The 23930-nt window shown below is 43.8% G+C and overlaps 1 protein-coding gene across 2 annotated transcripts in view; it reads left to right on the plus strand.

Annotated features, from left to right (window-relative positions):
- Positions 1-23930, plus strand: part of FAM168A (family with sequence similarity 168 member A) — a 274380-nt gene that overhangs the window by 233328 nt on the left and 17122 nt on the right. The window contains exons 5-7 of one of the 2 annotated variants that reach the window (XM_067466454.1): positions 4219-4344; positions 19589-19731; positions 23217-23391. In XM_067466454.1, coding sequence (XP_067322555.1) covers positions 4219-4344; positions 19589-19731; positions 23217-23391 — 444 coding nt within the window. The remainder of the gene's footprint in view (positions 1-4218; positions 4345-19588; positions 19732-23216; positions 23392-23930) is intronic. The other variant, XM_067466455.1, reaches the window with a different exon arrangement.

The raw sequence follows: 23930 nt of genomic DNA on the forward strand, positions 1-23930 counted from the left end.
GACAATGCCGGCTCTTTGGCTTAGATATGGAGATGAGCACCAACCCCCAGAGTCGGGCACGACAAGATTTAATATCAGGGGAAACTTTTACCTTTACTAACTGTTTGTGTTACTTTATCCTGGTGTCCGAACATCCCAAAGTCTTATTGAGGAATTATTCTGTGAAGAGAGTACATACTTTATTTGCAGAATAACAACAACCACCACCACCACCCTCCTCTTTTCTGCACAGAAAATGTTTTTTCATGATTTTTTTCTTCACAACTTTTCAACAGGACATCAGGACATTTGAACAGAAAGAAAATAAAGCAGAGGGATATTAGTTTATTCTTGCACTGGGGAGAAAACTACCATAATTATTTGTTTTTGGCTGCAACTCCCATCAGTCCAAACTAGTATAACCAGTACTAAGGGAAACTGTGTTTTGCACAGCTAAAAACATCTGGAGAGGTAATGGTGTCACCTCTTTTTTGAGACTGAGGCCAGTGAGAAAGGGAATCTTTCTCCATCCAGGTGAGAGTGTTTTCACATGGAGGAAAAATCCACGGGCTTTAGCACAGCTGGTTAATCACCAGCAGCAAGAGATCTTTCCCTACCAAAGGTTGGGAGTTTGAGCCAAATCAAGGTGAGCACCCGACCTTCAGCCCACCTAAGCAGTTCAAAAACAGCTGTATTGGTGAGTAGAGAAATTAGGCACCGCTTAAGCGGGGAGGTATTTTACGGCACCATAAAAAATCTGGTGATCAAAGAAAAAGAGAAAAAGTCTGTGATCAAAAAGGCTTGTTGTCACAGGGGATGGAGCGACAGCACCCCCCTGTGGCCAGAATCGAGCATAACCTCCAGGACGCCGAAGTTGGAAAAATGCCAAGATACATACCTTGATCTGTCTGTCTGTCCGGTATGTCTAACGGGATTGAATGTTTGCCGTGCATGTGTTTTGTGATGCGCCCTGAGTCCCCTTCAGGGTGAGAAGGGTGGAATATAAATGCTGTAAATAAATAAATAAGGGCACAATAGTGAAGTGAAGCTGCTCCTATGAACTTCACCATCAGGACTCTGCTTCAGAGCAAGATCTGTCAACATGGACCCATCTGTTTTGTCCAGATTTATAGGACCAGGCTTAAGATTTAAAACAGAGATGCAGCCTTGGCAGTTCCAAGTGAAATTTTATGCATACTATATCTCAGGATTACCCAGAGTGATCTTTTGTCTGTCCAAAAATACATAGTGAACTGCTGTTCCAAAAAAAAAAAAAACAAAAAAAATTCCAGGTGAAACAGTTGAGCTTTTCAAAATATAGGTTGCAAAGCCTCTCCACTCTTTCAGCATCCAAAAATACCAGTTTTTGGAAAAGCAAAAGCCAACATCTTCATTTTTAGTTTCAGTAGGCCATACTGAAGGTCTCAGGCCAGACAAGAGACCCCTGATCTTGTTGCTGTTTTCCACCTTGAGTTAGATAAATAAAGGACAGGGTTTCCGAGGGTTTTCCGGACTTTTTGGGCATATTCCAAGAAGCATTCTCTCCTGACATTTCACCTGCATCTATGGCAGGCATACACAGATGTTGAGAGGTCTGTTGGAAACTAGGCAAGTGAGGTTTATATTCCTGTGAAATAATGTCCAGGGTGGAAGAAAGAATTCTTGTCTGTTTGAGATAGGTGTGGATGTTGCAATTGCCCAACTTCATTAGCATTTGATGGCCTAGCACAGTGGTTCTCAACCTGGGGTCCCCAGATGTTTTGGCCTTCAACTCCCAGAAATCCTAACAGCTGATAAAGTGGCTGGGATTTCTGGGAGTTGTAGGCCAAAAACATCTGGGGACCCTAGGTTGAGAACCGCTGGCCTAGCAGTTTTCAAGGACTGGCTTCATACTTCCTGAGGGAATCCTTTGTTGAGAGAAGATTCGTTGGCCCTGATTGTTTCTTGTCTGGAATTTCCCTGTTTTTTAGTGTTGTTCTTTATTTACTGTCCTGATTTTAGATACTGGTAGTCAGATAGTGTTCATTTCCATGGTTTCCTCCTTTTTGTTGAAATTTTCCACATGCTTGTGTAATTCAGTGGCTTCTCTGTGTAGCCTGACATGGTGGTTGTGAGAGTGGTCCAGCACTTCTGTGTTCTCAGATAATATCCTGTGTCCAGGTTGGTTCCTCAGGTGCTCTGCTATGGCCGACTTCTCTGGTTGAGTTAGTCTGCAGTGCCTTTCATGTTCCTTGATTCGTGTTTGTGCAATGCTGCGTTTGGTGGTCCCTATGTGGACTTGTCAACAACACAAAGTAAGCATAACTAAAATCTGCCCAACCTCCCATCTGGCCCAGAGAGCCTTTTTGTATTGAAGGCTTTGTGCACCAACTGCAGTCATAAGGCAAAATGACCACATCCTTCTTGTCTTTCCGATGGCAGGCTAAGCCAAGTTTTTGAAACAATGGACTGTCAGAATTGTGTTGTTTTAAACAGAGCTACTTTGAAGACGTTTTAAATATCTTTTTGATGGCATGCTGATCTTTTAACTTGAGGTGTGAATGGTTTTAGTACTGCAAATAATTTGCTTCTAGGTTCTTGTGGGTTTTTTCGGGCTATAGAGCCATGTTCTAGAGGCATTTCTCCTGACGTTTCGCCTGCATCTATGGCAAGCATCCTCAGAGGTGTGAGGTCTGTTGGAAGTAGGAAAAATGGATTTATATATCTGTGGAATGGCTGGGGTGGGGCAAGGAGCTCTTCCCTGCTGCACTTAGGTGTGAATGTTTAGCTGATCACCTTCATTAGCATTTGAAGGCCTGCCTGAGTCTGGGAAAATCTGTTGCTGGGAAGTGTTAATCTGTGCCTGGTTTTTTCCTCTCTGTTGTTTAGCTGTTATAATTTTAGAGTTTTTTAATACTGGTAGCCAGATTTTGTTCATTTTCATGGTCTCTTCCTTTCTGTTGAAATTGTCCACATGCTTGTGTATTTCAATGGCTTCTCTGTGTAGTCTGACATGGTGGTTGCTGGTGTGGTCCAGCATTTCTGTGTTCTCAAATAATATGCTGTGTCCAGGCTGGTTCATCAGGTGCTCTGCTATGGCTGACTTCTCTGGTTGTGTCAGTTCTCTCACACCAGAAGCGACTTGCAGTTTCTCAAGTCCCTCCTGACACAACAACCTAAAAAAAGAATGCTCTTTGATTGTAGGTGAACTATAAATCCCAGCAACTACAACTCCCAAATGTCAGGGTCTATTTCCCCCAAACGCCACCAGTGTTCACATTTGGGCATATTGAGTTTTTGTGCCAAGTTTGGTCCAGAACTATCATTGTATTGTCGAAGGCTTTCATGGCTGGAATCACTAGGTTCTTGTGGGTTTTTTTGGGCTATAGGGCCCGAAATGCCTCTAGAACATGGCCCTATAGCCCGAAAAACCCCACAAGAACCTAGAACCATCATTGTTTGAGTCCACAGTACTCTCTGGATGTAGATGAACTACAACTCCAAAACTCAAGGTCAATTCCCACTAAACCCTTCCAGTATTTTCTGTAGATCATGGGAGTTCTGCGTGACAAGTTTGGTTCAAATTCCATTGTCGGTGGAGTTCAGGATGCTCTTTGATTGTAGGTAAACTATAAATCCCAGTAACAACAACTCCCAAATGACAAAACCAATCCCCTCCCAACGCCACCAGTATTCAAATTTGGCCGTATTGGATATTTGTGCCAAATTTGGTCCAGTGAAAGAAAACACATCCTGCATATCGGATATTTACATTACGATTCATAACAGGACCAAAATGACAGTTTTGAAGAAGCAGCAAAAATAATGTGATGGTTGGGGGTCACCACAACATGAGGAACTGGATGAAGGGGTCGTGGCATTAGGAAGGTTGAGAACCACTGACTTAGAAGATGTGAGAGTGAAGCCTTCTTTTAGATGACCAAGTCGTGCTCTTGTTAGAATCATAGAGCTGGTATGTTTAGCTTGGAGAAGAGGAGTCTGAGAAGTTCCATGGTGGATATCTTTAAATATTGGAAGGGGTGTTTGGTAGAAGAGGGAGCCAGTCTCAATCCCACACTCGAAGCATTTCCCTTTATCGGCAGCATAAAGGGAAGAGAGGGCTGCCAGGCACCCACCCACCTCCCCACCCGGGCACCCAAATTGATTTTGTCAGAATGGCGAATTGCATCTTCATTCATTGTGCTCTCCACCCCGGTGCCTGTTCCCTTTGTAACACCTTCTCTTCTGTCTTCACTCAAGCGACGCTTCTGATGAAACAGGCCTGGCCTCAGACATCGTCCTCTTGTGCCACGGAGGGTACCTTTCACCTCCCAGTGGACACTGGGACCGAGAACAGGACTTTCCAAGCTTCATCAGCTGCATTCAGTAAATAGCATTTTACTTCTGGGGTTATTCATGCTTGTTTGATTTGTCTCTTTCTTTCTTTCTCTCTTTCTTTCTTTTTTTCTCTTTCATTTGGGAGCGGGTTGTTTTTGGCATTTGTTCTTTTCATTATAATTCTTTTTTTCACATTGCATCATACTGGGGGCCCCAACCAGTTGATTTTTAAGCAGGGACCCACTTCCATTTTGGGGATGGTGCTGTTCTCGGTCCTTGAAACAAATGTGCCTAAGTGCATTTGCGTTCCTACTTCACTGTTGTTGGGTACCTTTGAGTCATTTCTGACCTATGGCAACCCTACAACCTATGAACCAGTGCGTACCTTGAGATCATTTGGGGAGGCACTGCTCTCCCTCCCTCCGCCATCTTAAACTCAGTTGGTGGGGATGAGGGAGAGGGCCTTCTCGGTGGTGGCCCCATGGCTCTGGAACTCCCTCCCAAGGGAGATCAGACAGGCTCCTCCTTTGTCCTCTTTTCGGAGACAACTAAAAACCTGGATGTTCCGGTGTGCTTTTGATTAAGCAGTCCATCAGTAATTTTCCTGTCCCTACTTCAGTTCAGCACTTTATGTTGGATAATAAGGAGGGATTAAGGAAAAGCCTATTAAATATCAAATTATGTTATGATTTTACAAATTAGGCACCAAAACATCATGTTTTATAACAAATGGACAGAAAAAGCAGGTAATGTTATGTAGAAATTGCTGTATTTACGAATTTAGCACCAAAACAGACAAGGGTTCTTTCTTTCTCCCACCCTGGACATTGTTCCACAGGTAAATATACACTCCACTTCCCTCACCTGTGGATCCGGGTGGGAGGCAGACAGCATTGGATAATACAGAATGTTGGATAAGCAAAGGTTGGATAAGCAAGACTCTACTGTAATAACCTGCACTTTGAATTGGGCCCGGAAACTTGTTGGGAGCTAGTGGAACTGCTTTAGTTGGGGTGTGGTATGCTCCTTATAGCTAACCCCAGTTAGTAATCTGCAGTTTCTGACTCGTCTTCAAAAGCAGCCCCACGTAGAGTGTGTTGCAGTAGTCTATTCTGGATGTAACTAATGCACGGACCATTGTAGCCAAGTCGGGCTTTTTGAGGTATGGCTGCACTTTTAATTGTGTGAAGGCCCTCCCAGCCACCCCCGATACCTGAGTTTCAAGTGTCATTGATGAGTCCAGGAGAATTGTTTCCTTAGGGGAAGTGTAACCCTGTTGAGCACAGGTTGCCACCCTATACCCTGATCGGCCTTGCAACTTACCAGGAGGACTTGTGTCTTGTCTGGAGTTTGTTGGCCCTCATCCAGTCCATCACAACTTCCAAGCACTGGTCCAGGACCTGGGGAGCTTCCTTGGAATAGGGTGGGAAAGTGTAGTAGAGGCGGGTGTCATCTGCGTAGAGATGGCACCCAACTCCAAAACTCTGAATGACCTTGCCCATCAGTTCCATTTAGATCCGCATTTCTCTACCTGGGGGTTGGGACCCTGGGGAGGTCGCAAGAGGTTGTCAGAGGGGTCATCAAAGACCATCAGAAAACACAGAATTTTCTGTGGGTCATAGGGTTTCTGTGTGGGTAGTTTGGCCCAATTCTATCGTTGGTGGGGTTCAGAGTGCTCTTTGATTGTAGTCGAACTATACATTTCAGCAGCTACAACTCCCAAATGTCAAGGTCTATTTTCTCCAAACTCCACTAGTGTTCACATTTGGGCATCTTGAGTATTCGTGCCAAGTTTGGGCCAGATCCATCATTGCTTTAGGCCACAATGCTTTCTGGATGTAGGTGAACTACAATTCCAAAACTCAAGGTCAACTCCCACCAAACCCTTCCAGTATTTTCAGTTAGTCATGGGAGTTCTGGGTGCCATGTTTGGTTCAATTCCATTGTTGGTGGAGTTCAGAATGATCTTTGATTGTAGGTGAACTACAAAGCCCACAACTACAACTCTCAAATGAGAAAACCAGCCCCCAACCCCAACCTCACCAGTATTCAAATTTGAGCGTATTGGGTATTTGTGCCAAATTTAGTCCAGTGAATGAAAATACATCCTACATATCAGATATTTACATTATGATTCATAACCGTAGCAGAATTACAGTTATGAAGTCACAACGAAAATAATGTTATGGCTCGGGGTCACCACAACATGAAGAACTGTATTCAGGGGTCGCAGCATTAGGAAGGTTGAGAAACACTGATGTACATTAGGTTGTTGTAGGTTTTTCGGGCTACATGGCCATGTTCTAGAAGCATTCCCTCCTGACGTTTTGCTTGCATCTATGGCAGGCATCTTCAGAGGTAGTGAGGTCCTCACAACCTCTGAGGATGTCTGCCATAGATGCAGGCAAAATGTCAGGACAGAGTGCTTCTAGAATATGGCCATATAGCCAGAAAAACCTACAAAAATCCAGTGATTCCAGCCATACAAGCCTTTGACAATACACTGATGTACATGTTAAAAAGCATAGAGTCCCCACAGGTCAATGGCCAGGGGTCCGAGCAGGTGTCCCAGAGCATCACCATCTGGGTGCAATCCTCCAGGAAGGAACGGAGCCACTGCAACGGAGAGCGCAGATGAGCTTCGTCTATCAGCTCCAGCTCCTCATGCGGGGACATGAGAGAAGCCTCCTACAAAGATGGTAAAACATCAAAAAAATCCGGGCATTCCCTGGGCAATGTCCTTGCAGACAGCCAATTCTCTCACACCAGAAGCAACTTGCAGTTTCTCAAGTCGCTCCTGACACTACATAAAAATAGAGAAGTTGAATTCTGCCCTTTTCTCAAGGAGCTTTGCTTGTTGTTGTTGTTCATTCGTTCAGTCGTCTTCGACTCTTTGTGACCTCATGGACCAGCACACGCCAGAGCTCCCTGTCGGCCGTCACACCCGCAGCTCCTTCAAGGTCAGTCCAGTCACTTCAAGGATGCCATCCATCCATCTTGCCCTTCTTTGGCCCCTCTTCCTTTTACCTTCCACTTTCCCCAGCATAATTGTCTTCTCTAGGCTTTGCTGTCTCCTCATGATGTGGCCAAAGTACTTCAATTTTGTCTCTAGTCTCCTTCCCTCCAATGAGCAGCCGGGCTTTCCTTCCTGGAGGATGGACTGGTTGGATCTTCTCGCAGAAGATTGGGAAAGGCGTACGGCAAGGCTGCATACTCTCACCCAACCTATTTAACTTGTATGCAGAACACATCATGCGATGTGCGGGGCTTGATGAATGCAAAGCTGGGGTGAAAATTGCTGGAAGAAACATTAACAACCTCAGATATGCAGATGACACCACTCTGATGGCCGAAAGCGAGGAGGAGCTGAGGAGCCTTCTAATCAAGGTGAAAGAAGAAAGCGCAAAAGCTGGGTTGCAGCTAAACATCAAAAAAACCAAGATTATGGCAACAAGAATGATTGACAACTGGAAAATAGAGGGAGAAAACGTGGAGGCCGTGACAGACTTTGTATTTCTAGGCGCAAAGATGAGTGCAGATGAGTAGAGACATCAGACTGGCAACAAAGATCCGCCTAGTCAAAGCCATGGTATTCCCTGTAGTCACATCTACGGATGTGAGAGCTGGACCTTAGGGAAGGCTGAGCGAAGGAAGATCGATGCTTTTGAAGTGTGGTGCTGGAAGGAAGTTCTGAGAGTGCCTTGGACTGCGAGAAGGAGCTTTGCAGGAGCATTTTTTTTTCTATGGCGCCTTGCAGAGTGAAAATCTGAATATTTTATTTGTATGCTGCTGATCACTGAAAGACTGGGTAAATAACAGCATGTTGAAATAAGAATATTTGTTTTATTGACAGAGATTGCTCCTCTGCTTCTTTGTTGGCCATTGGGAGCCAGCTGAAAAGAAGCATCACAAACTATTATTCTGCAGCTTTGGCAACTCTCTGGTGTGGAAGCTGATGAGGAGAACTGTTTCTCTCTCAGCACTTACAATCCAAAGCGTCCCCAAAGAGAAGGCATTCTGGTTTGCTTTGAGAAGTTATGATGCAGTGCAGGAGGAGGTAAAGTGGTTTATCTCAAGGAAATTACACCCACAACGTCCATTCTGCAACAATTAAATTTCCCACTGAGCCTTGTAGCAGGTGGAGAACCCGCTACCTGGTAGTTTGAAGATCTGTATTGACGTTTCTAAGGGCTTTGCATATGATTGCAAGTTGAGTTAGGCTTGCCTCTTGGAGCTTTCAGGAAAAGAGGCTGTAAATGTGTTATCTCCCAGTGCAGATACTCATAGTATCCTTATGCATTCAAAGAAACACCAATAGAAATGTTTGTGCTCAATAATAATACTGTAATAATAGTACACTTCATTTATATCACGATGTATCTCCCTGGAGGGACTCAGTGCGGATTACAGTACACATATAAGGCAAACATTCAGTGCCTTTTACACAACGAACAATGACATACAATACACAGATAAAGTAAAGGCCTTCCCCTTTATTTTTAGTGTATGAAGATTATGCTCAACTTCTGGCCATGGGGAGGTGCTCTTGTTTCATTTTTCATACTGACGAGCCTGCTGTCCGTAGACATCTTTTTGGCAGCGTGCCTGCATGGGACGCCCTTTTACCTTCCTGCCGAGGTGGTACCTATTGATTTACTAGCATTGCATGCTCTCAAACTGACAGAAGGTAGGGCTGACAGGTGGGAGCTCACCCCGACTCACTCCGTTGAACTGCTAACATTCCGATCAGCAACTTTTCCTGAGCTAGTGGTTTTAACTGCTGTGTTACCATGGCCTCTAACCAGTCTTCCTCTGTGTGTATATGTGTCTTCAGGTTGCCTGTTAAAAGTATGGCAACCTGAACAAACACAAAACAATCTCTGTAAGGAGAAGGTATAATATCCAAAGAGCATATCGTATACAATTTTACCAAAATCCCAAGTACACAGCTCAATTCAGGGGCATAAGGCAAAAAGAAAAGGAGCAGCAACTCTCAAACATAACAGTTCTAAATCTGATATAGATCCTAATGTATATAGGCTTTAGGGATACATGTTCAATGAAAAAATAGGGATACCAAGGTGCTTGTTTATAAAGCTATTGTTCTCCCAACCCTGCTCTACGCATGCGAGACGTCACATGCAGATGTCACATGCAACTCCTGGAACAATTCCATCAGCGCTGCCTCTGGAAAATCCTGCAAATCTCTTGGGTAGACAAGCGGACAAATGTCAGCGTGCTGAAAAAACCAAAGACCAACAGCACTGAAGCGATGCTCCTCCGCCATCAACTCTGCTGGACCGGCCACGTTGTCCAGATGCCCAACCACCAGCTCCCAAAGCAGTTGCTCTACTCCGAACAAAAAACGGAATGTTGGTGGACAGGGAAAAGATGGGCTCAAAGCCAACCTTAAAAACTCTGGCATAGACACTGAGAACTGGGAAGCCCTGGCCCTTGAGCTCTCCAGCTGGAGGTCAGCTGTGACCAGCAGTGCTGCAGAATTTGAAGAGGCACAAATGGAGGGCGAAAGAGAGAAACATGCCGAGAGGATGGAGCCTCAAGCCAACCCCGACTGGGACCACCTTCTACCTGGAAACCAATGCTCTCACTGCGGGAGAACATGCAGGTCAAGAATAGGCCTCCACAGTCACCTATGGACCCACCGCCAGGACACTGATCCTGGAAGACTATCCTACTCAGACAACGAGAGATTGCCTTAGTAACTAGGTAAGTAAGTAAGTAATGAAAAAAATCTTTTAGATGAAGTTAATAGGCGGTGAGTCATGAGGCTATATGGAGAAAGTAATGAAGATGGTATATGGAGAAAGTAATGAGGCTCTCAAAAATGTCTTCATGGGTAAAATTCAAGTAAAGTCCAGTAATAATGGAGCACCGCTCTCTAGAAACGTCTTCGTAAGAAAAGTCCAAATAGCATCAACAGGGGTGCCCGGCTCTTTTGGGGAAAGAAATCCCCTTCTTCAGGAGTTGATATGATCAGCAACTCTAGACTCATATCTAAAGCAAAACATAGAGTAATAAGTATTTTCCAGCAGAATTACAGAAGGTGAGATAACCCATATGTGAAACATATACTCACGTAGTGCCTGATAGCTTTACAAGAAATGACTCTGCTTGTAGTAATTCCAACTGCGAGTAATTCTGAAGTTTCATCCACAGGTTTATAAAGAGTAAACTTAAAGGAAACAGCTAAAATTAAGTGACTCATTAAGTCCCTGAACGGAAATGGTTTTAAACTTAAAGATCCAGGAGATGGTTTTTGCCTCAACTTACACATGAGTATTTACAATACTTCCTTGGGGTTACTAGGCTTTAGGTTGATTGTTGATGCGGAGAGACTTTCCTCTCTTCTTCTGAGGAGTTAAGGGCTGTGACGGGTGGTTATCCTGCTGCAGAAAAGGATGTTGCTAGGAAGTGTCGTGTCTGTGTGTGTTGCACTCCAGAGCAGGAAACAGGGCCCTTTTGTCATTAGTACACAACACCTTGGTTTAGGAAAAATACAATCCTTTTTATTGAATGATGAATATAAAATAGATTGAAGTCCAAAGGTAAAAAAAACCCAAAATGAAACAGCAAACAGCAATGTCCAGAAAGCTTGCAGAAAATCCAAAGCAGTAATGTCCAAACAACTCTCAATAGAAATCCATGAACAGATTAGCCCCAGCTAATTCTTAACTGAAGCCAGAAATTCATTTAGAGACCAGACCACTGGAAACTGGAAAACCCAGGAGGTTTGTACTTGATACTAAACGATGCTTGGTCTGAGGAAATCCCCCACACGGGCACTCTTAAATCCCAAACACTGATTCCGGCTAACTCTAATCTTTGGTTTCAGTTGTCGGATTCTCTCGGACCTATGTAAACATTGAGCCTCCCTATGGTTCTGGCTTATCTCCGAGCTGCGGCTGTTATCATTGACCTGACGAGGCGTCAAGTTATCTTGCAAGCTCGGGCCAGGAGGAAAAGGGAGTGAATTTTCTTCTCTCAGTCTGACAGCAACTATCTCATGAGAATTAGGCTTTTCCCCTGAAGCCTCTAAATCAAAGCCTGTAGGATTTTTACTGCTCACAGTGTGTCCATCTTGAGCCTCGTCCTCATTGATCACTTCAACCTTACTATCCAAATTAGGCCCATCAACCTTAGCATCAACACTGGCATCAACATTAGGCAATACAATCAGAGATTCAGGCTCAGGGTCACACACAGGCTGAGTCCCAACAGTGTGTATGTGTATGTGTGTAAAATTTTGCCTTTCCTTTTGACTGCTGTGACAAATTTGTGCATCTATGATGTCCTGGCATACAGATCTGTGCAGTAAAACAGAAAATCCTTATCTACCACTATGGATTCAGAGCCTGGCATGAGGTGAGATCTATATGGCATTCTGTCATATGAAGAATGTAAGATGGATTCTCTTTTGTGACCATCATGCATTTAGGCTTGTCAAACTAAGACAGCGAGACCTATTGCAAGAAGAGTTGTGTCCTTGTGCTTTATGTCTGAATGGGGCCAATATCAAGGACACGTTGCTTTGCTTCAGTGTTTGGTTGATAAATGCAACCGTGAGAGGCCCTCCTCCCCACCAACCGCTGCCTTCTTCTTTTTTGAAGTCTCTCCAAGGTGACCTTGTCGTGGTTTTGCATCACAATTTTTGTCCTTCAGAGGCAAGATGGAGGGCTCTCTTTTGGTACACCTGCAAAGAGCAAGCCATTCTGATTTTTAATAGGAGCTGAACAGATGCAGCACTTTTGTCAATAATGCAAATTGGACGGTAGAGGAGACAGCGGAGGAGGTGGGAGTACAAAGGCATCTGGAAAAATCTTTATTGCACTGAGGTGACCTTTGTGGAGCATTAACAGTCTAGTCTTCATGAAGGACATCGAAGAATCCCCTTCCCCACCTACATTAGTATTTTGAACATTGTGTTTACAATAATTGATTTTTAAGCAATAGATACAGCCATGAATCTTTGGTGCTTTGTTCAGGAGGGTGGCTGCTGAGAATTTGAAAGTTAAGGTCAGAGTTTCAAATGCACTCAGGCCTGTGGGGATTTACGAGGGTTGAATGAAAAGTAATGCCTCCACCTTCGTAACTCCTCAACAGGTGGCAGTACTGGTATGCGGCAGGTACTGGCTTGTTCAGTAGACTCTCCTCTACAGTTCCATTTTGGCGGGAAGCCTTAGCATTGAATGGTTGTATTGTTAAAGTGCAAAGTATGGAACCCTCCGCAGATGTTGGTACTGGCTTGTTTAGTAGACTCTCCTCTACAGTTCCATTTTGGCGGGAAGCCTTAGCATTGAATGGTTGTGTTGTTAAAGTGCAAAGTATGGAATCCTCCGCAAATGTCGGTACTGGCTTGTTCAGTAGACTCTTCTCTACAGTTCCATTTTGGCAGGAAGCCTTAGCATTGAATGGTTGTGTTGTTAAAGTGCAAAGTATGGAACCCTGTGCAGAGGTCGGTCAATGCGACTTAAGCAACGTGCAATCATTGAATTCTTGACAGCAGAAGGTGTTTATGGTGATTGTGTTGATGTGAGTACCGTGCATCGTTGGAAGAGTAAGTTTAAAGATGTTGAGGTGGGAACATCTGACTTGCGTGACAAACAAAGAGTTGGACGTCCTGTGACAGCAACCACCGGGTTTAACAAACAAAAGGTTGACAGATTGATTCAGGATGATTGTCCTATCACTCAGAGAAAAATTTCAAGCACAATCAGCATTTCACAAGAACGTCTGGTTCACATTATTGCTTTGCTTGGCTATCGGAAGATCTGTGTACAATGAGTACTCAAAACAGTGTCGACTTCTTCCGTGATGGCTTCAGAAAACTTTTTAATTGTTTTTTTAATATCCAATTGTCTGGTGATTATGTGGAAAAGTCATTAAAGAGCACATTCTAAGGATTATTTCTGTGTTTGATTTATTAAAATATTCCCATCCAAACCCAAGTAACGAAGGTGGAGGCATTACTTTTCATTCAACCCCTTGTAGGAGAGAGAGTAAGGCAAGTGCTGTACTTAGAAGGGCATTTCATTTACTGGCTAAGAAACATACACACAAAGTTAATGACTTTGCTTGTTCTGCCAGATTCGTGTGGCTAGGGACAGAAATGCTGGAAGAGTTCCTGTTTTTAATTGCCGAGAGCATGCCGCCAACGAATCCTCTGTCCTCACATTGTGACCTTGTCACTTTGGGGAGCAAAGTGTTGTCCTTGGGGAAAGGGCCTTGTGAATGCCAGTGGTGGGTGCAGTGCTCTCACAGACACCCCTGAACCCAGGTTGTAAAAATACCCCTTGCGTGATAGTGTGTGCTGTTTAGTAAGAGTCAGAGCAAAGATACCTAATGGAAGCAGAGCATGTCGACTTCACTCAGGCAGCCTGAACTGATCGTAGGAAGGATCATGGAGAGTTTGGATTGGATTTCTGACTATTGCATTTAATGTATTGTCGAAGGCTTTCATGACCAGAATTTCATGGGCCCAGGTTTACTGTTTCATGGTAAATTTTTGTGGGAATATGATTGAGGTTTTCTGATAAATAACCAAAACATAAAAGGGAGATCAGATAAAACAGGAAGGTAGTATGGTTGGAAGTGTCTTCTAATGTTGTTTTGTTCCTGTAGTGCCTTTTTTGTCGATACTTGGAGCAGGTAACAGTCTAGGTTTGCCATCATTCATTAAAAAACTGTTTTTGAAAAATACAGCTTTTCTCCTTCACTCCCTACTTCACCTCTAAGTTTTAGTCTCTCCAGGATTCTTTGGAGCCTGAGGTGGAAGATTCGAATTCTCGTTGTCCCCAGCAGTAAAAACAAAGAAGCTAACTGGCAACAGATCAATGTTCTTCAAATCTCTTGCCCCAAAAAAGCCACTCCATTAAACCTCATAGGGTCCAACGTGCTAAGACTATTATTGATCCATGTGTTTGCTTCGCATCTTTTTCCCAGCTAAAGGACTCAATGGGGCTTACAAAAATTAAAACCGGTACAAATAAAGTCTCACACTACTAAAAACATACATCGGTTAAAATATAATTATACTGCCAATAGAGTTTAAAACCTAGTTGTTACTGTGTGCTGTCAGGTTGGCTCCAATTTATGGTAACCATGAGAGACTTCCAAGAGACCCCATTGTTAGTAGTCTTCCTCCAGTCTTGCAAACTCCTGGTACTTGTGGCTTCCTTGATTGAGCAAACCCATCTGTAATGTTGTCTTCCTCCCTACTGCCTTCCATTATGCCAAGCTTTTTCATCTTTTCCTGCAACTGGTGTTATCTTATGATATGTCCAAAATATGATAGATAGTTCAGTCATGCATCTTGTGATAGTTCATGTTTGGTTTGCTCTAGGACAGCGTTTCTCAACCTGGGGGTTTCAGAGGGGTCGCCAAAGACCATCAGAAAACATATATTTCTGATGGTCTTAGAAACCCCTTTGGCAGAGATGGCTGAAGATCTCTCTGCCTGACCTTTTCTTCCTTTTTGGAAACAGACTGTGAATCCTTGCAGCAAAAACACTCCTCCACTGTGATTGGCTGGCCTCTCGGCCGATTGGAAGACTGTTTCTAGTACTCCAAGCGGGGAGGGGAGAGCAGGCATGCTTGGCACATGGCAGCATGGTCGGCATGTGCGGGCAAGGGAGAGCATGTGAAGCTGGAGAGAGGTTCTCACCAGCAAGTCTCTTCAAGGCATGGGGGTTCTGTGTGGGAGGTCTGACCCAATTCTATCATTGGTGGGGTTCAGAATGCTCTTTGATTGTAGGTGAACTATAAATCCCAGCAACTACAACTCCCAAATGTCAAAGTCCATTTTCCCCAAACTCCGCCAGTGTTCACATTCGGGTATATTGAGTATTTGTGGCAAGTTTGGTCCAGATCCATCCACATTGCTCTCTGGATGTTGGTGAACTACAACTCCAAAACTCAAGGTCAATGACCACCAAACCCTTCTAGTATTTTCTGTTGGTCATGGGAGTTCTGCGTGCCAAGTTTGGTTCAGTTCCATTGCTAGTGGTGTTCATAATGCTCTTTGATTGTAGGTAAACTTTGATTGTGGCTGCCGGTCCATCTCCGAGCCCAATTCAAAGTGCTGGTTTTGACCTATAAAGCTCTACACGGTTCTGGCCCAGCTTACTTGTCCGAACGCATCTGCCCCTATGTCCCACCTCGTAATCTAAGATCATCTGGGGAGGCGCTGCTCTCACTCCCGTCAACAGCGCAAATGCACCTGGCGGGGATGAGAGACAGGGCCTTCTCGGCTGTGGCCCCCACCTATGGAACACTCTCCCAAATGAGGTAAGATCCCCTCCTTCCCTCCTGGCTTTTAGGAAAAAAAATAAAAACATGGCTTTGGGACTAGGCCTTTGAGCAGTAGAAACAAATCTATGCAGCATTTCAGAAAAACAATGACTAGAACGGCGATTTGATGGATGAGACTGTTTTACTGTTTTAATGATTGTTCTACTGTTTATGGATGTATTTTAATTTGATTTATGTCTAACTGTAATTGTATAATTGTAATTGTTTGTGCTGGCATTGAATTTTGCCATTGCCTATGTGGAAATCGCTTTGAGTCCCCTTCGGGGTGAGAAAAGCGGTATACAAATACTGCAAATAAATAAATAAATAAATAAATAAATAAACTATAAATCCCAGCAGCTATAACTCCCAAGTGACAAAATCAATCCCCCCACCCCTACTAGTATTCAGATTTGGGCATACCGGGTATTTTTTAGCCGCCCTGAGTCCCTCTGCGGAGATTGAGATAGGACGGGATATAAATGTCCGAAATAAATAAATAAATAAATAAATAGTGCCAAATGTGGTCCAGTGCTTGAAAATACATCTTGCATATCAGGTATTTACATGATGATTCATAACAGGAGCAAAATTACAGTTATGAAGTAGCAACAAAAAAAAAATTATGGTTGGGGGTTGCCCCAACATGAGGAACTGTATTAACAATGGCTTCAAACTACAAGAGAGGAGATTCCATCTGAACATTAGGAAGAACTTCCTGACTGTGAGAGCTGTTCAGCAGTGGAACTCTCTGCCCCGGAGTGTGGTGGAGGCTCCTTCTTTGGAAGCTTTTAAGCAGAGGCTGGATGGCCATCTGTCAGGGGTGATTTGAATGCAATATTCCTGCTTCTTGGCAGGGGGTTGGACTGGATGGCCCATGAGGTCTCTTCCAACTCTTTGATTCTATGATTCTATGATTCTAAGGGGCCGCAGCATTAGGAAGGTTGAGAAACATTACTCTAAGACAGCGTTTCTCAACCTGGGGGTTGGGTGTCAAAGGGGTCACCAAAGACCATCAGAAAACACAGTATTTTCTGTTGGTCATGGGAGTTCTATGTGGGTTTGTTGTTGTTGTTCATTCGTTCAGTCGTCTCCGACTCTTCGTGACCTCATGGACCAGCCCATGCCAGAGCTCCCTGTTGGCCGTCACCACCCCCAGCTCCTTCAAGGTCAGTCCAGTCACTTCAAGGATGCCATCCATCCATCTTGCCCTTGGTCGGCCCCTCTTCCTTTTACCTTCCACTTTCCCTAGCATAATTGTCTATAGTTTAGTCCAATTCTATTGCTGGTGAGGTTCAGAACTATCTTTGATTGTACGCAAACTATAAATGTCTGTTTTCCCCAAACTCCACCAGTTTTCACCTTTGGACATATTGAGTATTTGTGCCAAATTTGGTCCAGATCCATCATTGCCTGAGTCCACAGTGCTCTCTGAATGTAGGTGAACTATAACTTCAAAATTCAAGGTCAATGCCCCCCAAACCCTACCAGTATTTTCTGTTGGTCATGAGGGTTATGTGTGGGAAGTTTGGTTAAATACTATTATTGGTGGCGTTCAGAATGATCTTTGAATGAAGGTGAACTACAAATCCCAGCAACTACACCTTCCAAATGATAAAATCAATCTCTCCCCTAACCCCACCAGTATTCAAATATGGGTGTATTGGGTATTTGTGCCAAATTTGGTCCAGTGAATGAAAATACATTCTGCATATCAGATATTTACATTATGATTCATAACAGTAGAAAAAATACAGTTATGAAGTAGCAGCGGAAGTAATTTTATGACTGGGGGTCACAACAATATTAGGAACTGTATTAAGGGGTCACGGCAATACAAAGGTTGAGAAACATTGCTCTAGGACAGTGGTTTTCAACCTGGGGTCCCCAGATGTTTCTGGCCTACAACTCCCAGAAATCCCAGCCAGTTTACCAGCTGTTAGGATTTCTGGGAGTTGAAGGCCAGAAACATCTGGGGACCCACAGGTTGAGAACCACTGCTCTAGGACTTACTTGTTTATCCTTTTGGAGAGTTAATGGCACCCATTAACTCTTCTCTGGTACCACATTTTGAATGAATTTTGAATTGCCCAAAATCTCTTGATAGACCTTGAAGTCCCTGTCGAAGAAAGAGTCTGATCCTGTCTGCATTTCCCATCAGGATGCACCTGCATTGGACCTCTTTGCATTAGCCTATGTCTAAGCCACATACTACGTTGATACATGACAACAGAATCATCGTTGAGTCCCTAAGTGGCTTTTGCCTTTTTTTAAAACATTAAATATATGGCAACAGATGCCTTGTGAAATACCTCCCTTTTGATGCATCCAGCACTGCTCATTCCAAGGTGTTAATGGCACCTTTCTGACAATCCACAGCAGTGTTTGCAGGAAGGCTGCCCATATTCTTTTGTGACAGAAAAAGAGATCCCGCTGCCTAGCCTTCCACGATTTCTGTCATATTCTAAATCTGAAAATTGGTTTGTTAATACTCAGCCTGGTCCTGAGGTCAGTCAAAGTGAAGACAATTACAATATGTTCCTTTTCAGAGAGGATACCTATATTTGCCATCTGTTTCCTGTGCTTCTCTGTTGTTTAGACCCAATATTAGATTTTGGAATGAATTTTGTATTTGCACAGTTTATGGGTCAAGAACTGGCTGCCTTCCACATCTCCAATTAAGAGCTTTGGGACACAACTTGCCAAGTTCTTATAGTATTTATTGGCACCTATAGTGCAACCTTTGAAAGGTAATCATATTTCTGTGTGCTCTTAGGGATCAATGGGGATCCTAATTAGGGCTGGAACTGGGATCAAAGTTGGTGCTCCCAATCCATTGGTCAACTTAAGCTGGAAGAAAAGCATTATGTCAAACTGTACCAAGAAACATTCTCACTCTCTTACAGTGCTGGTTTTTTTGTGCTGTATATTAGGAGAAAGTATAGAGAAATGGGACAAAACTAACAAAATGAAGTTCAACAGTCACAAATGCAAGAGACTCCACTTAGGCAGGAAAAAGGAAATGCAAAGGACAGAATAGGGGACGATGCCTGGCTCGGGAGCAGGACGTGGGAAAAAGATCTTGGAGTCCTCGTGGGGAGGAAGGGGAACATGAGCCAGGAATGTCATGCAGCAGCTAAAAAGCCAATGGGATGTTGGCCTGCATAAATAGGAGTCTAGTGTCTAGATCCAGGGAAGTCATGCTCCCCATGCTCTATTCTGCCTTGGTCAGACCACACCTGGAATCACACTGTGTCCAATTCAGGGCACCACAATTGAAGGGAGATGTTGACTCTAAGCTGGAATGTGTCCAGAGGAGGGAGACTCAAAGGATCAAGGGTCTGGAGAACAAGTCCTATGAGGAGCAGCTTAAAGAGCTGGGCATGTTTAGCCTGCAGAAGAGAAGGCTAAGATGAGACATGATAGCCATGTATAAATAGGGGAAGTCATAGGGAGGAGGGAGCAAACTTGTTTTCTGACACAATGGAACAATGACTTCAAACTACAGGAAAGGAGATTCCACCTGAACACAAAGAACTTTCTGATTGTGAGGGCTGTTCAGCAGTAGGACTCTCTTCCCCAGAGTGTGGTGGAGGCTCCTTCTTTGGAGGCTTTTAAGAGGCTGGATGGCCATCTGTAGGGAGTGGTTTGAATTGTGGGCAATAGAGGTTGTGCCAAATGAACGAGGATGGTAGGTTGATGGTCCTCCTTCTGCACTACAACGGAGGACTCAAGGGTTCTGTTGAGTGTCGAAGGCTTTCATGGCCGGAATCACTGGGTTGTTGTAGGTTTTTCCGGGCTATATGGCCTGTTCTAGAGGCATTTTCTCTAGAGGCCTCTAGAACATGGCCATATAGCCCAGAAACAACCCAGTTCTATTGAGTGTTCCCAATCAGACCACTGTATCAGCTTAGATCCAAGACTGACCCAAGGGCAGCTATCTAATGTCTCACCTTGACCATCCTTGCTTCTTGTTTCTCAACAGGGTATACTGCTGGAACACCCTACAAGGTCCCTCCTACCCAGAGTAACAGTGCACCTCCTCCATATTCTCCATCTCCAAATCCTTACCAAACTGCTATGTACCCTATCCGAAGTGCCTATCCACAGCAGAACCTATATGCCCAGGTGTGTATATATGTCTGTCTCTATTTATGTGTCAAATTGTTCATCACACCACCCCCACCAAATGAACATGGCAGTCTGCATATTCTCATGTACAAGTTGAGGTCATGTATAAGTCAAGAATAAATTTGGGGCCCAAAATTATGGATTTTGATATGTCTCATGAATAAGTCGAGGGTGACTATATGGAGGGTGGAGAGCACCAATGCCACCTCAGAGGACCATCCGCTCTGGCCCCCACTGCTACTTCCACATCCAGGCATTCAGAAAAGGCCAGAAGGGTCATCATTATGGAGAGAGTAGAGGCTGTTGGTGCTTCTTTTAGGTTCTCCAAATCAGACTAAGTTCTCACCTTTTGACAGTCTCCTCAATGAAGGGAATGGCTCCCTTATTTACTGCCTTGGAGAAGAGAAGGCTGACTATTCCTCTTACACTATTCACATTGACCCACGGATAAGTCAACTCAGTTATTTGGGGTTGGAGGCCAACTTAAATTCCTTATCTGCCTATTTTGCAAATTATTTGCAAAATATTTTCTTTTTAAATGCTACTTGATATTAACAGGATTTTTTAAAATGGCAATGAGCTTTTTAAGTGGGTTGTTGTAGGTTTTTTTTGGGCTATATGGTCATGTTCTAGAAGCATTCTCTCTTGACGTTTTGCCTGCATCTCTGGCAAGCATCCTCAGAGGCTGTGAGCCTTTTAAGATTGCATTCTTTACCTGTTTCCAATCATCAGAAGAAAATTCCAACCTTCCTTCTCTTTTCCCCCTTGCAAAACGTAGGAGGTTTCTTTTTGTTACATTGGTGTTGCACAGAGATAGAAAGTGCCTTTTGGACCCCCCCCCCCCCCCCCACTACAAATATAAACTGGGTTGCTTTGTCCTTTGACAAAGTTACCAAGATTACACTATTGGAAATTCCATAACCTATTGGAAATTCCAGTGCAACATAACCTTATTGAAAGCAGAGGATGGTTGAAGTAGAATTTGCAGTTGCAATTGCCCAAAAGATATGCACTCCCATAAAATCTCTTATTTAAAACATGTACTCAAGAGACTTCTTGGGAGGAGAGCAATGTCCAATCTCGATAAAATAGTAAAGAGTAGAGACATCACACTGGCAACAAAGATCCGCATAGTCAAAGCCATGGTATTCCCTGTAGTAACCTACGGATGTGAGAGCTGGATCTTAGGGAAGGCTGAGTGAAGGAAGAGAGACGCTTTTGAGCTGTGGTGTTGGAGGAAAGTTCTGAGAGTGCCTTGGACTGCGAGAAGATCCAACCAGTCCATCCGCCAGGAAATAAACCCCGACTGCTCACTGGAGGGAAGGAGACTAGAGACAAATTTGAAGTCCTTTGGCCACATCATGAGGAGACAGCAAAGCCTAGAGAAGACAATGATGCTGGGGAAAGTGGAAGGCAAAAGGAAGAGGGGCCGATCAAGGGCAAGATGGATGGATGGCATCCTTGAAGTGACTGGACTGACCTTGAAGGAGCTGGGGGTGGTGATGGCTGACAGGGAGCTCTGGCGTGGGCTAGTCCATGAGGTCACGAAGAGTCAGAGACGACTGAACAAATGAACAACAACAAAACTCAAGAGACAAAACAAAGTAATATCCTTTAAAAAAAATAACATGTCAAGTTTACTAACCTTTGATCATTATGGTTGCCCTTCTCTGGAAATCTTTCAGCTTGTCCATATCCTTCGTTAACTGTGATGCTCAGAATTGGACACAGTGTTATGTGGTGAATAGATGATGATGTGGTCTGAATTAAATTGAATGAAAGTGTATGTTGGGACCTATAGGGGCTAGAGATGCCATTTTAGGATTGAGGCCTGGAAAACTACAAAAGAAGAATTAATGCACTATAATTAAAAGTTGCTGAACTGCTGACATCGATGACCAGAGACAATGATTAACTCTTGGTGGAAAACAACATGTTTATATTACCAGAGACAATGATTCTTTAAGTTAAGGAAGTGTTTACAATGATTCTTTCCTAAGAAGGAAACCAATTATTAATTAAGAAGAAAATCAACATCTGTCTGGAACGGATGAGAGTCAGCAAGTTTTCGCTGAAAAACACCTGTCATTCATTTGCAACTTTTTGGAGCAACATCAGCAGGAATATTGCTATATAAGATATACTTTACTATTCAAAAACTTGTGGCAGACCAGAGGAGTCTGGTCCACCTGCCATCTTCTCCAATATTAGAAAATGTTGACCATTTCCAGTACCTTGGCAGGCACCTCTCCACAAAAGTCAACATTGACACTGAAATACAACACCACCTGTGCTCTGCAAGTACATCATTTTTCCAAATGAATCAGAGAGTATTTGAGGACTGGGACATCCGTAGGGAGACCAAAGGTGCTTGTTGATAAAGCCATTGTCCTCCCAACCCTGCTATACACCTGCAAAACGTGGACTATCTACAGACGTTACACTCAACTCCTGGAATTCCATCAGTGTTGTCTTCAAAAAATCGTGCAAGTCTCTTGGGAAGACAGGCGGACAAATGTAGCATGCTGGAAGAAGCAAAGACCATCAGCACTGAAGCGATGCTCTTATGCCATCAACTCTGCTGGACTGGCCACGTTATCTGAATGCCTGATCACCGTCCCCCAAAGCAGCTACTCTACTCCAAACGCAAGAATGGGAAATGAAATCTTGATGGACAAGAAAAGAGATTTAATGATGGGCTTAAAACCAACCTCAAAAACTGTGGCATAGACCCCGAGAATGTGGAAGCACTGGACCTTGAGTGCTCTAACTGGAGATCAGCTGTGACCAGCAGTGCTGCAGAATTCGAAGAGGCACGAATGGACGGCAAAAGGGAGAAACATGCCAAGAGGAAGGCTCGTCAAGCCAACCCCAACCGGAACTGCCTTCCACTTAGAAACCAATCTCCTCACTGCAGAAGAATATGTGGATCAAGAATAGGGCTCCACAGTCATCAAGAGGACCATCACCTTGGAGGACCATCATTCTTGAGCTACGAGGGATCACCTAAGTAAGTAAAGTCTCCGAGGGATGGAGGAAGATGGTGTATTTGCAGAATGGTAGATTTTCAGGGAACACAATCCGGCCTACGTGCAGGTCTCTTTTCCAGGAGAAGGAAGAAGACATGGTTCCGTATGTATGTATGTATGTATGTATGTATGAATGAATGTTTTGTGTGTGTGAATGCTGAAGTAAAATGTAATACCCCCTTTGTTTGTGCACCTAATGTAGCTGTACTTTCTCTGCAAAGTGCCTAATATTCTGTGTCATTGTAAATGAAATACAAGAACCTTTTAAATGCCTTTTAAAGTAGACAGTTATTCCAGGTGAGGTTTGACCAATGCAGAATAGAGTGGTGCTCTTACTTCCTTTAACGTAGACACTATACTCCTATTGAGGCAATGTGGAGTTGCTGATTTGTTAAAAAATCAAGTTTACTAAAATATGGCTCTCTTTCCTTCATTTTCCCCCTTTCCAAACAGGGAGCGTATTACACACAGCCGGTGTATGCAGCGCAGCCTCATGTCATCCATCACACCACCGTGGTCCAGCCAAACAGCATCCCGTCTGCTATTTATCCTGCCCCCGTGGCTGCCCAGAGGACTAACGGCGTGACCATGGGGATGGTAGCTGGGACCACCATGGCAATGTCAGCAGGTGAGATGGAGAGAAAGCCACAAGGGCCCTCAGTGAGACACTTTTTCCTAACATGTATCGTCTATATAAATAAAAATGTAATGTTCGTTTCTGGGATTAACATAACTCAAAAACCACTGGACAAAATGACACGAAATTTGGATACAACATCCCTAACAGATCAATGAGTGACCATCACTCATAACATCCCCTCCCCCACCAAAAAAAGTGGAACTGACTTAAAACCCCCAAAAAGCTAAATGACAAAAAGCTAAATGATGATACAGAAAAAAGGGAAGGAAGAGGGAGGGAAGGAAAGGGAGAAAGGAAGGAACAAGCAAGCAAGCAAGCAAGCAAAGGAAGGAAAGAGATAGAGAAGGAAGAAAGGAGAGAAAGAGGAAAATAAAAGGGGGTGGAAAGAAAGGGGTAGAGAAAGAAGGAAGGAGAGAAGGAATGAAAAAAGGAAAGGAAGGAAAGAGGGAGCAAAGGAAGAAGAGAAAGAAAGTGAGAAGGAGGGAGGGAAGGAAAGACAGAAGGAAGGATGGAAGCAAAAAGCTAAG

This window comes from Anolis sagrei, chromosome 3 (genome assembly GCF_037176765.1).
Source record: "Anolis sagrei isolate rAnoSag1 chromosome 3, rAnoSag1.mat, whole genome shotgun sequence".
Taxonomy (NCBI): Eukaryota; Metazoa; Chordata; class Lepidosauria; order Squamata; family Dactyloidae; genus Anolis; species Anolis sagrei.